The sequence below is a fragment of the Camelina sativa genome, chromosome 1 (assembly GCF_030686135.1).
Source record: "Camelina sativa cultivar CO46 ecotype springtype chromosome 1, ASM3068613v1".
NCBI lineage: Eukaryota > Viridiplantae > Streptophyta > Magnoliopsida > Brassicales > Brassicaceae > Camelina > Camelina sativa.
In genome coordinates this window covers 10,439,291-10,452,760 of record NC_141880.1, presented here as the reverse complement: position 1 = coordinate 10,452,760, position 13,470 = coordinate 10,439,291, and the positions used below count along the sequence as shown (strand labels likewise).

Below are 13,470 nucleotides of genomic sequence, written 5' to 3'. Positions count from 1 at the left end.
AAAAAGGATTCATTTGTGCAGATAAATGAAATCCATTGATATGAACATGTCTCTTAATTTACAAAGAATACAGTGCCAAAAATCCGACACAAAACAAGATTCTTTTCTTTCAGATTTTAATAATTCTGGACACAGTTTCAATGATAGCAACCAAAATAACTGAAGCTTGTTACATAAAAGTCATGAGGATACAGTGTTAAAAGAACAGCTGAAGCAGACAAAAGAAACAAAGAAGAATGAATTCTCTCTCTGATTCAGTTTCTCATTTCCCTTAACTCGTGGCTTTACCGGTAACTTTCTGGGCAATCCAACCGAGCCCATCATACAACCCTTCTCCAGTAACTGCACAACTTGCTTGAATATGCCAATCATGGTTCTTGATACTGTGAAGGTTAAGTGCATCCGTGATCTCAGCAGGAGTCATGGCGTCTTTCAGATCCTGTTTGTTTGCAAACACAAGTATGATCGAGTTTTGAAGATCCTCGTGACCAAGTATCCTGGCGAGCTCATCTTTCATGAAAGAGATTCGAGCTCTGTCTGTGCTATCGATAACCACAATCACAGCATGTGTTCCACGATAGTATGTTGCCCATGAAGTTCTTAGTCTATCTTGCCCACCAAGATCCCAAACCTAAAAGACAACATATCATAAGTAACATCGCATCAAATCTTCAATTTTCCAAAGCATCAAGGAAACGATTGAAAGCTCTATGCGCCAAAGACGTCTGATTTATAAGTCTAGTAACGTTTTTTATTGCATCATTCAGTTTTGGCATACAAGAACACATGCAAAAGGCCATAAAACAGAGATGGTTTCATCTGTGACCATGGCTTTGACAAATGCATAACAGCTAAGCCACGAAGAAATAACAAACAGTCCACCTGATACTAACAAACAAACCAGACTAATACAGCATCTGCACAGATTTGCTATATGAAACCACATAAATCACAAGTATCAACCATATGAAAACGACGTTCAACACTATGAGCTTCTAGATCAATCATGTCAAGACAATAACACAACAAAAGATTGCAAATTCAAGGAAAAGCCATAAGGATTCAAACTTCTATACCTACATCCCAAGATTCAAACCTGAAACAGAACCTAAGAAATATGAAATCATTCAACACTTTGAGCTTCTGACACCTTCAACATCCATTTTACAACAAGAAAAATGCACGCATTCAAGCAAAGAAACATAGTTAGGGACAATAACACAACAAAAGATGGCAAATTTAAGAAACATCCATAAAGTTTCAAACTTCCTATTAACATGTTCCAAGACCAAACCTTGAACAGAACCTAAGAAACATAGACTCCGAGAATCTACAAAACATCGAATAAAAGATTCAAACTTTGGGCTTGTTCGTCAACCAAACGAACAAGCCCTTTATATCTCCATGTCCCAAAGATAAGAACCTAAGAAGCATGGGATTCGAAAAAAATAAAGAAAGAGTCCATCCAGTAGTACCTCGAAGCGGATATTCTTGTAGACAAGCTCTTCAACATTGCTACCAACAGAAGGATGAGGAAACAAGCTCATGAAATTTGTTCTACAAACAGTGAAATCAAGAAAACAAACCCAAGTCAGAATTTTACAAGCAAGTGAATTACAATTCGAATAAGAATTTTACCCTTTTAGCTGTTTTTTTTTTTAAAAATTTTTATTTCGAATCAGATATTTACAGAAATTTGCTACAGGAAACCAAATCATCGAAAGCTAAGAAATTGGGGGAAAAAGGTGATCAAGTAAAGATCTCTAACCGTGAAATCCAAACCAGGATGATCTGAACCCCAGAAGATATCATGATCAACGACGACGAAGTTTCCAGAAACAGTGTCGCCTTCGTAAAGAACGTACTCTTGGACACATTCTTCGTCGTTCACCGTTACAGAGAGAGACGATGATATGATTTTTATTTGCGTTTTTAGCTGACTAAACCGGACATTTAAACCGGTTTTGAGATTGGTCAACGGTTTTTGGTCTTTACTACTTTAAAGAGTCTGAGATTTAAAAAAAAAAGTACTACTTAAATATTATTAAATACTAGATAATAAGCCACCTTACGCCGCGAAAATTGTTTTTAATAGAAATATGATTAGAAACAATTTAAAAGACTTTTAAGATTTCATATCTTGCATTTGCTCATAATTTAGTAGTTTTGACTTAATTATTTTATTTATGTATGCATACATTAATAAATATATGCTATATATTACTTTTACAAAGTATTTTGTTGATATACACTCACACATAATTTGTTTGTTTGTTGATACAAACTCACAAATAATAGCTCATTCATATTATTTTATAGCTAAATTTGTTTTTTATAAAATTATATGAACTTCAATCTAAAGATTTTTTTTTGAAACATCCTAAGGATAACTTCTATCTTTTTTTAAAAAAACGTTTACTCATCAATTTAAATTATAGTGTTAGATTTCATACTAATGGTTTCATATTTCTATGATTTAATAAGATTTTTATTTTAATTCTTTTTTGTACATTTCACTTCATTTAAGTATGAGCTAGTGCTAGGTTTCATTATAATTCTATACTCTAACTAAATTTAACTTTCATGAAACATATGATTTTATTATGTCATCTTAAGAACCAAATTCTTTTAACCAATTTCTTTTTGTTTTTGAAAAACATTATAATGATCTTTATATAATTTATATATTAAAATGAATTACAAAAATTTATTCGAGATAACAAAAAATAGCTGACAAATATATAAGAATAAATTATTTCATTAAATATTGCATAATTAAAAAGAAAATAAAACACGCATGAAAATGTTAGAAAATATTCAAATATCAAAAATAAATAATGGAGATAGATCTTTTCAACTTAGTTCTCTTGTTGTGCAATGATTGGAACTGATATTTTAACATCTATATTTTTTATTTTTATAACCATCAAATTTGTTATTTTACATGTGTTATATCATACTTATGAAGAAGTAAGTATAATAAGGCGATAGAAACTAATAAAAATTGAAAATTATGTTAGGTATCTATATCATACATTCTAAAATAAATTTAGAATCAAATTCCTAAAATAATATTTTCATTACTTTTCAACCCATATATAACAATATATTAAAATATTTAAGATACATGAATATAGTAGAAGAGGATGAAAGAATGATTACTTATAAGATGATGGAACTAAAACAGACAACATATATGGATCTTCAAAAAATCAAAAAATCATAAGATACATATCATATAGTCTCTAAAGTTAAAATTAGAATTAAACTTTTACAATGATATTTAATTTGGTTTTCTAACATATACAACAACGATAGGATGAGTATTATGAATACAATATTTAAGATAGAGTGGAAGAGAATGAGAAAATGAGAAAATGAGAGAATGAAAGAATGAGTGTTTATAGGATGAAAAATGATAGGAGTTATAATTAAATAAAAAAAATGTGAGAGTTAATTCTAATTTATTGTTGAATTTTGGGAATGTAGAAGGAGTTACGTTTTTGTAACTATCCATAAATGGAATCACACTAAAGAGAGGTGGTTGACTATCCATATAAGGAGTTATGTTTTAAAAAAAATATATGAATATTTTTGGAGTTACAAAAGAGAAAATTAAAAACAAATAGTGAAGTTTAGAGTTATGAAGGGAAAAATATAAATGGAAATTGTGGAGTTATCAGTTATGTATTGGGTACAATTTATTGACTATTGATTAAATTTGTAAACTTAATCACCATCACATCTAATATCATTATATATCAATTTGTTGTTATGGATTTGTAATTATTATAAATGAGTAAAAAGAAAAAAAGAAAATAATAGTAATTAATGCAAATCAACCAATAAGGAGAGACCAAAACTTTACTTTTATATATATGATTAATGATCAGTCTAAATTTATGATTTTTTTTCTTATTTTTGGCAGAATAATAGAATTGTTTACATTATACAAAAATTATTTTGTTATAGGTTTTTTTTTCTGGCCCCTAATAGACTTGAGAACTTCTATAACCCAAGACATGACGATTTCGATTTGTTTTCGAGTAGAATAATTTGATGATAATATCAACACCTAAATCACAATAAAACTTGAAAAATAATGCTAATATTTATTAGTCGGACTTAATTTTACAAATTCTTATTATTATTATTATTTTATCTTTTGGGTCAGCAATGCCAAAGATCCCCTTATAATTTCTAAGAAATATTTTTTTCCTGGAAAAAAAATCTAAAGATTCATATTTCTCTTTCTTTATGTTACCATAGAAAAAAACAAAACAAAAACTGAGAGAGGGTATTGAACGTGAATTTAGTATGATTTTAATATTTTAGAATTTTGAAAGATTTGATTGATTTTTTAAGAGATTTGATTAGTTTTTAAGATTTTTATATTTAAAATACAAGAAAATAAATGTGATTCTATAAGATTTTGTTATTAAACCGTGGGTGATTTTAAAGTATTTTAGAACACAAAAAAGGAAACTTTTTGTTTATAAAGTATATGTTAATGACAGATCAAAGGCACGACATATGAGAATGATCAACATGATTATTGTGCTAACAATATCAATTGCAAACGAGATCACACTTTGCTATTGAAACAGTATATAATATCACTTAATACAATAGTCTCATAAAATCGTGCAAAGTTATGAAATTTTGAATAATAGTAGATTTTAAGTAAGTTTTATAAATCATTTATTGAATAACAAGATATTGTAAATTTTTTTAAATGATTTTACGGAAATCTAGTTTTCAATATTTTTCTTGATTGTTTGATTTAGATTTTGTTTGAATCTAATATGTGATTCTCATTATTACAGCGAGAATCCAAACTAGGAGAAACCGGAAGCTAGCTATCTGAGCTATAAATCTTGTATATGTTGAAGAATTTTACAATCCCAGTTACTTACCCCATGGAAACAAAGCCAACTAGAGGTATTTTCATGTACCCAAAAAAAATATATGAAGAGCTTTAGGGATGGTGGACATACATATGTCCAGAATACGCACAAGTACCTTGTAAAGTGGTAATGATTGTTTATCTTGTCTGATTGTTTGGTTAATTTATTATCATTATAATTTCTAATACTTGCTCATCATTCTTTTCGGATTTTTTTTATGATAGGTTCCAACTGAACTTGGTTACAATGTTTCCACAACAATGAACATGAACCCAATTCCGCCTAACGATACCATCATCAAAAGAAAACACTAATGGTTGAAGAATGATGACAATTCTTGGAGGTGTCTCATCCAATACATTCCAGAAGAACCACACAAAACAGACGAGATTGTGGTGCTACTTCTAGGGTTTGATCTCCAGTTTGTTTTGATCTTTTTTATTTCTCCCTAGACTCTAGCTACGTCTGATTTATTTATTTTGGGTTTACCATATATATGACTCCAAATGATAAAAACCCTCAAACTTGATTTGGTAATTTAAATTTGTCTGATCCTTCATTTTTCAATTCTGGTTATTCTTTTATTAATTCAAAAGATAAATAATAAATAAAATTATAGAAATTTTTTAAAACACATTAAAAAGCCTATAAACCCATCATTTAGGTTAAGGCAACAAAATTCAAATGCACATGAATAAATTAGAAAAATAAAACACACGTATGGGCTGGGATGGATTCAGCTCAAACTGTTGTGATCAAATCCTCCACCTTGATGTGTCAGTCGATCCTCCTTTAAACAAATCCAAGTTTCCAACTAAAGTTACTAAGCCATCTCTGTACACAAACAAATTCAAAGCCAAAGTCAAAAAGATGACAATGCATGACTTGCACAAAGAAAACTGCTTAAGGTTACATCTCGTAGCGAGTTGGGGAGACAGCTTCCGAGTGAAGCACAAGCCGTACACATACGTGACAAATCTCAAGCATGAACATGAGACAATATGAAAATTATCTCTAAGGCAGTTTGTTTTGAGCTTAACACAAACCTTTTGGGCTGTCTGTTATACGGAGATAACAACGAATTACGAATGATATGATTTGAACTATTTGTCTTCGCGTAAGTACATGTGGCAACCAATAACACAACGCGATAATTTGTAAACAAGGTGTTGCAGCGTTCCACCATTTACCTGGTACAGAACTGGTTCTATGAAACTTGCAATACTAGAATAGGAAATATAAATAAATTACATGAGGGTGACAGATTCGTCAATCAAAATTTTGGCTAAATCATCACTCATATAGTTAAGACTTAAGAGATACAGTGTAGACTCCTTTTTTCTTTATAGGATTTATAAAAGATTACGATATGCCAAGAAGTCGAGCAATAAAAAAACCACAAACAAATGTTGAAATGTACAACTAATATGAGTTTTAAGATTTTCGAGAGATATAAGGAAAATACCGTATGAATATGAACATGATATGGTAAGTTAAAAGGCTTACAGTTATTGACAGGCTCACTCCCGGCCATCTCCATGGTGCGGAGGCACAGATGAATAATCACAGTTGAAAGAAGGAAGCTAATGACCTCTGTATCATTCACCTGGAATGATACACTGGAAAAAATATGCCAATGACCGTAGCAAAAGGAATATAAATTAAATTCTCTACCATATTCAGAAACTAAGCTCGCTTTCACAAAAGTATTCTGGATGGTTACTTTACCTTCACCAATGACACCTATACTAGTAAGCCGCAAACAGTACTCAAAAGGTCTTAGACTTGCTCGTTGTTTTAAGGAAGGGATAAAGGTACAATGGGATGTATATGACTTGTGAATAAGAATGGAGAAGAAGGCGTAACAAAAGAATACATCAGTGGTCATACTTCATAAATGATATTGACCGTTTAAAACATATACAAGAAACAGAGAAACTACCACACACTAGCATTAAAACAGACGAGGATATTCCTGGAATGTAGGTGTATAGCCTAAGCTAGCTAGCCTGTTGAAAAGGACAAAGGGCATTAACATTACCATTCAAAAACAACATCCTCGTTATGCTACGCACTGCATAGTAAGACACCAAGACATAATTCTCAGGCATGCGATGGATACAGCAAACATATGAACGTGAAATCAAGCATCCTACAAAAGAAGTGGAGATCATTCTCCTGAAGAGAGAGAAGAGATTTTATTTTTTATTGCGTTTTAGCTTACTAAACCGGACATTAAAACCGGTTTATGAACCGTGAGATTTTGAGAAATTGTCAACGGCTTTTCGTCTTTATTATTTTAAACTTTAAAGAGTCTGAGATAAAAGGTGCTACATACAGTAGTATTATATTTATATTAATGATTAAGTCTAATTTATAAAGAAATTATAAAAAATGGTCAGAATAATATAACTATTGACATTAATTAAAATTTGATTTTGGTTTGGTTTGGTTCGGTTTATAACACAAGGCATTACGGTTTCAATTCGTTTTGGAGTGGTTCATTTGATGATCACCACCTCAATTAAATCACAAACAATACACGAAAAAATGATGCTAATATATCAGTCTTTACTTGTTACAAACTATTTTCTTCTCTATATTGAGTCAAGTCAACAATCCCAAAGTACTTATAAATTCTAGAAAATAATTTTTTTTTCCGGGAAAAATGTCTAAAGATTCATATTTCCTTTCTTTATCTTACCACTGAAAGAAGAAAAAACAATCAAAGAACTTACAACGATCAAAATGTCAATTACTTTTTTTTCCTATATATAAAAGAGGTATGAATTTTAAAGTTATTGAAATTTAAGAAAAAAAAGAAAAACTAACGGAGCTACGATCGGCCAGCCACAATACATAGAAAGGGACAAAGAGAGAGAGAACAGTCACGGACTCGGAGGGAGGCAAGTGTGGGCCTATTTGAATCCCAACTCAGCTAAGTTCCAAAAGCAAAACAGATGTGTAATGAATGAATTAAAATCTCTTCTAGAAACGAAAGCAATGTTGAGTTTTGTTTTGAGCCACATGTTTGTTTCTTTGGGTTAATGGAGAGAATCTCATTTTACGTGTTTTTAATTTTTAACCAATCCCACCCAGTTGGCCAAAAAAGTGAGAAGAAGCTGGTGACGAAGGAGGAGACCACGTCGATGAGTACTTTGTTCTTTTTTCCTTCAAAAGTTAAATTTTATTTATGCGTGGGGACAATGTAAGCAACGTGGTTCCTTTAAATATCGCAGCTTCTTCTTTTCCACTTTTTCAGCCTACGTGTTTCGTTTTGGACCGGGCAAATGCACGACTCAGTTTAACAAATAAGTTCGGTGTCCAAATATCTTGGAATTATGAGGAGGATCCAAATAAGATAATTAGCATGGTTTGAGTTCCTACTTCATACGCGTATTGAAAAGTGCATAATAATTTTGCACATTTTGATATCGAGGTGATGGCCTAAAAAATATCATTTATTCGTACAACAATTAAGAAAAAAAATCGAAAAAATAGTTCCAAACACTTTTATTTTTAATATTGAAATTAAATATGATACTACTATGTTAAAATACAATATTTAATCGAAAAATTAAAGCTAAGTTAAGATCGTTTTCCGTGTGTTATATTATTTTTCTTATTAAAAGCTCGAGGATCATGAATTAAATTGAAAGTTGTCGAATAATCAAATATTATTGCTATTTAAAACATTAACTTATAATAGCCACCACAATTAAAGTCGGAATAGAAAAATTCGAATTTTGGACTCTTAACTTACATACACGTTGATGAATAAAACACAGTTGAGTTGAGACAAAAGAAAAAACTTACACGTTGAACCTTCCAAGTACTAATATCGCTCATGTGTTATGTTTTTGACCGTTGGTTATTTATTAAGTGCGAACAAATTATATTAACTTGTCAAATATTTTTTTTTTTTTTGAAAAAGAAAATACTAAACTTGTCAAATATTGAAAAGGCTAAATAAGTAAATAACAAAAAGAAAGTTCATGAAACAACTCGACCTAATGACCTATCATTTCTGATCACCCCGGTCCTATAAATACATACGTATGATCCTTCATTACTCATATCAAGCTTCTTCTCTCTACTCAAGATCTGCATTAAAGTTAAATAAACGAGTGATAACCACTTAAAGCTACTACAAGTTTCTTCTTTATCTCTAGCTCGCACAAGCATTAGAAATGGCAACAGCTTCGTTCAACATGCAGTCAGTCTTCGCCGGTGGATTGACCACCACTCGCAAGATCAACACCAACAAGCACTTCGCCGGTAGCTTCTCTAACCTCAAGAGGAATTATCCAGTTGGAGTAAGGTGCATGGCTGAGGTACGTTACACAGTCCATCCCCTTTCCTAATCCAATACACATTCATTAACCATATAACTTTGAAATCCTGACCGTCTTATTGTTTGAGTTTTGCAGGGAGAGCCCAAGAAGGAAGACTCTACAGCTACACCCTCTACCTCGGCGTTGCCTAAGTCACCATCGCCTCCTCCTCCTATGAAACCGAAGGTATCATTTTTTTTTTTGAATTACTAAGTATCATTAAATAATATTCTATTAATATTTTCTCCTACCATGTTTATCAATTTTCGAAATTACTCTTTTCTTTTTTCCTTTCCTAATACTAGATATTTTGCCCTTGATTCACATATTGAAAGAAAATTTTCATCAATTAATTAGTATATATAAATCTATAATTATTATTAATTAGCTTTTATTTACCTCTACCTAATAGCCATAAATTTATATAATGTTATTCACATATTTAGTATATATTTAGAACAGAAAAAGTTTTAGTAATAAGTTGTACATAAAAAAAACAATGCTTATACAAAATCTCTTTATTACTTACATACATGCTAAGTAACCTTTATTAGAATATTTTTTATGTTAATAACATATCTAGTGACACTAATAATATTGGTGTGGTGATTGGTGAATATAGGTGAGCACCAAGTTCACGGACTTGCTAGCGTTCAGCGGTCCAGCACCTGAGAGGATCAACGGACGTTTAGCGATGGTTGGATTCGTGGCGGCTTTGGCCGTCGAGCTATCTAAAGGTGAAAACGTTTTGTCTCAGATCTCCGACGGTGGAGTCTCGTGGTTCCTTGGTACTACAGCGATTTTGACACTTGCGTCGCTTGTGCCACTTTTCAAGGGCATAACCGCCGAGTCAAAGTCCAAAGGTATCATGACGTCAGACGCTGAGCTTTGGAACGGGCGGTTCGCTATGCTCGGTTTGGTCGCGTTGGCCTTCACCGAGTTCGTCAAGGGCGGAACCCTCGTGTAAGGGGACAGAATTCGTATTCGGAGGATGTTTTTGCCCATGTATTTCTGTAAAGTTTGTAATATGTGTTAGGTGTGTCTTATAAATATGTACTAGTGACATTTTAAACTTTGGGTTAAAGCACTTCAAAATTAGTGATGTTCACTAAAATCAAAACGTTCAAAAAATTTAGAGATTTTATAACCATACAAAATGTGAAAGAGAAAGAATTTGATATGTGGTCGGCTATCATAATTGCAAACCTAACAAATAACAGTACATGAGTTCGCCAACTATCATCAATTATTGTATTTAATGCTCATTAGTTATATAAAAAACATATATTTACAATTCTTGAAGAAAAACACGTTTAGTATTTGCAGACGAAACAAGTGGGGAAAATGTTTTTGAAATCAACTTGAGTGTGAGGGTGAGCGTGAGCGATCCAATATATAGGATTTGGAAAGGTGGAAAGGCAATAATATATGAACAAATGTGGTGATTCTTACCATTTCTTTAACTGATATGACCATCCTTCAAGCATAACAAATCAAAATAAAAACACGAAATACAAGAAAACTAAACAAACAACTTGCTAGTTTGTCTATCAAGGAATATATTTAAACTGAATGAATCTCATAATCCCAATTTTGAAAGACAACAAGATTTACCAACTCTTATAGTCTTATTCCAACTGAAGAGATCATGGACTCAAAACGTTTATAACTTTTTTGGTATTCTAATACAAGAGATAAATCAAAATAATTATATAATGATCTGACCATGAAGAGAAACATGTAAACAGAAACATATGTATTCTAATTTATCAGGATATCAACAGTAGCACAATGAGTAAAAAACACTTGATAAAAAGGGTAAACAGCACGTAGTGTTTAAAGAGAAACGAGCGTGCGTGAATGTGATCATGTAAAGTAGATGGGCCATATTCAAAAGAATTGGGCCAATAACTTCCATTGGAGATCTCTAATTTCCTAAGTCCACTTCAGAAAATAAATATTTATACGTTTCACGTGAGATGATAAAGAGTTTTTGACATCAGTAGAATTTATAAAGTAATCAAAAGAAGTGTGTGAATCTCTCTGGTGTGGGCAAAATCTAATAAAAAGTTTCTGAAAAAATGTTATCTAGTAGTAATGAAGAAGCTTGAGATGGAGGGGGAGGCAAGAACAGAACACAGCAGAGAGCACGTGCATTCGCAATCTTAATCCAACAGACATAATTTACGTGACTCCCACTTACCAATGTCGTTCGCTTTTTTTGTCCATTCCTTAAATAATCATGAGTCATGACTCATCCATCGATCTTTCCTCTCTTTTTTTTTTTTGGATTTTTAAAGGCTTTGTGAATTTAGATACATGATCTAGTAGTGAATTTGTAATGTAACTAGATTTTGTTCTTTTCAACTATATATTAATTAATTGCCATCTTTTATTAGTATTTTTTGATAATGCGCCGTTCACTGTATCATTTTTCTTTTGCTTAGTGTTTAGGGTTTGTTTAATAAAATAAATTTCTTTTTAGAAAGGTTTTTTTTTGTAAGAATAACGCGTTGGTAAAGAGTTTTTTCTTTTCCAGTGGCATCTAAATAATTAGCATAAGATCAGTATATTAACATGTTATTGGATAAACAACATCCTATATGTTTAATATACGCACAATATCTTTCTATTTTAAAGAAACACAAGTGCTTTCAACAAAAAAAAGTGTATATAGCTTGTCTAGATCCCATTAAGGTGAAAATCTTAAAACATATATTTTATAATTCCTTATTAATTTCTTTGGCTGATTTAGATTTATCATCGAACAGCAATTTTTAATGCAATTGAAATGTTAATGTTATCCTATTTTTATTCCTTACTAAATATATAGTGTTTTTCTATTAACCTCTAAATGTGTTTTGATAATCACCCATAAGGAGAAAAAGTGAAAAACTAAAATTGGATCTGATGATTTACTATTTCGGGAAATATTCAGATAATGATTGTTATGACAAGATCAAAAGCCAGTGGATAGATATTACTCTTAAAAGAAATACTCGTAAAAGCTTGCCCTTTCCGCAACACGAGAAAGAAAGACAAAAAATATTACTCGTAAAAGAAATACTACTACTAAACAAGAAGGTAGAACCCTCGAAGGTGCTTGTAAGATTAGATCCAATCAAGTGTGAAAATGAAAAGTAAATCCTAATATATGTATGATAATGAAAAGTGTTAAAATGAAAAGCTCAAGCCGTGTTTGTTTTTTCAGTCAACAAAACAAAAACAAAAAACATATAAAAACAAACATGGTTCAAGCCGTGTTTCAGGTCTTTTATATTACTCTTTTTTTTTATAAGCCAAGTGACTTAATAAGTGGATAAGAAATTATGAATCAACAAAGGTCTAACCCATCAATTGATTTTTCTTTTCTAAATTACTAGAGCAACAGGATTTAAGTTTTTGTGGGAAGTCTTAAAATGTTGGTGTCACCCACTAGGTCCACCACAATATAGCTGACCGGTACGGTTATCCATTTAATCTAATACTAATAGAATGCAATGATGCAATTGCAAACCAGTAAATTTATATCGTCTACACTCTACACTACAAAAATATTGGTTTTAGAACTTTGACATTGGGTTTATAAAGTTACTCACCAATTTTTAATTTTAATTTTTGAGCCATACTAATTCAAACTTTAGGCATCATTTAAAAGTCATATGATACCTAACAATAATCTACAAGTTCATTTTAGTTTCATGTTAGTTATTATACAGTGAATTTCATGTAGTTTTAACAACGAACTTGCGTACACAATCTCACACTAATGCTTTAAGCAATATATGTAGATTAACATAGTGTGTGAAGAAGTTGGGGTATAAAACTATAGTGTTTTAAACTACCGCAAAAGAGGTTATTATGGAATATGGATGTTAAGGCACCAGAATCACGGTGTTCTATGAGGAATCTCTTGATCACGAAATCGATGTGATTCGACAAGGATTCAATCAAACGAATATACTATTGATCAACTATAGAGCAGCTTCCAATCGAGTGGGCAGATACTGCTTGGAGAAACATGCGATTATCGATTCTAGAGTCTCAACTTGACAACAGTACGTATTGCAAGTTGATTTGCCAACCTTGCAAAACAATTTACTATTAAAAAAAAACTGGGATATTGAGTTAATAAAAAAAACAGATAATACATGAACTTAAGATAGTTTTGTATCACCGTTCCTATATATAATAATTATTTTTATGGTTATATTATTATAAAAATAAAA

General features: G+C 31.3%; 2 protein-coding genes across 2 annotated transcripts; one reads left to right on the top strand and one right to left on the bottom strand.

Moving 5' to 3' along the window:
* Window positions 1-12: 12 nt before the first annotated feature.
* Window positions 13-1,927, bottom strand: LOC104787823 (uncharacterized). The gene is made up of 3 exons (XM_010513473.3): window positions 1,769-1,927; window positions 1,476-1,557; window positions 13-631 (listed from the first exon to the last, which is right to left on the bottom strand). The coding sequence occupies exons 1-3, from the start codon at window positions 1,810-1,812 to the stop codon at window positions 272-274; spliced, it is 486 nt and encodes a 161-aa protein (XP_010511775.1). The 5' UTR covers window positions 1,813-1,927; the 3' UTR covers window positions 13-271.
* A 7,055-nt stretch (window positions 1,928-8,982) lies between these two features.
* LOC104787815 (early light-induced protein 1, chloroplastic-like) lies at window positions 8,983-10,355 on the top strand. Its single transcript, XM_010513462.3, has 3 exons — window positions 8,983-9,241; window positions 9,338-9,427; window positions 9,864-10,355. Exons 1-3 carry the CDS (start codon window positions 9,098-9,100, stop codon window positions 10,206-10,208), a joined length of 579 nt encoding a protein of 192 aa, XP_010511764.1. The 5' UTR covers window positions 8,983-9,097; the 3' UTR covers window positions 10,209-10,355.
* The last annotated feature ends 3,115 nt before the right edge of the window (window positions 10,356-13,470 follow it).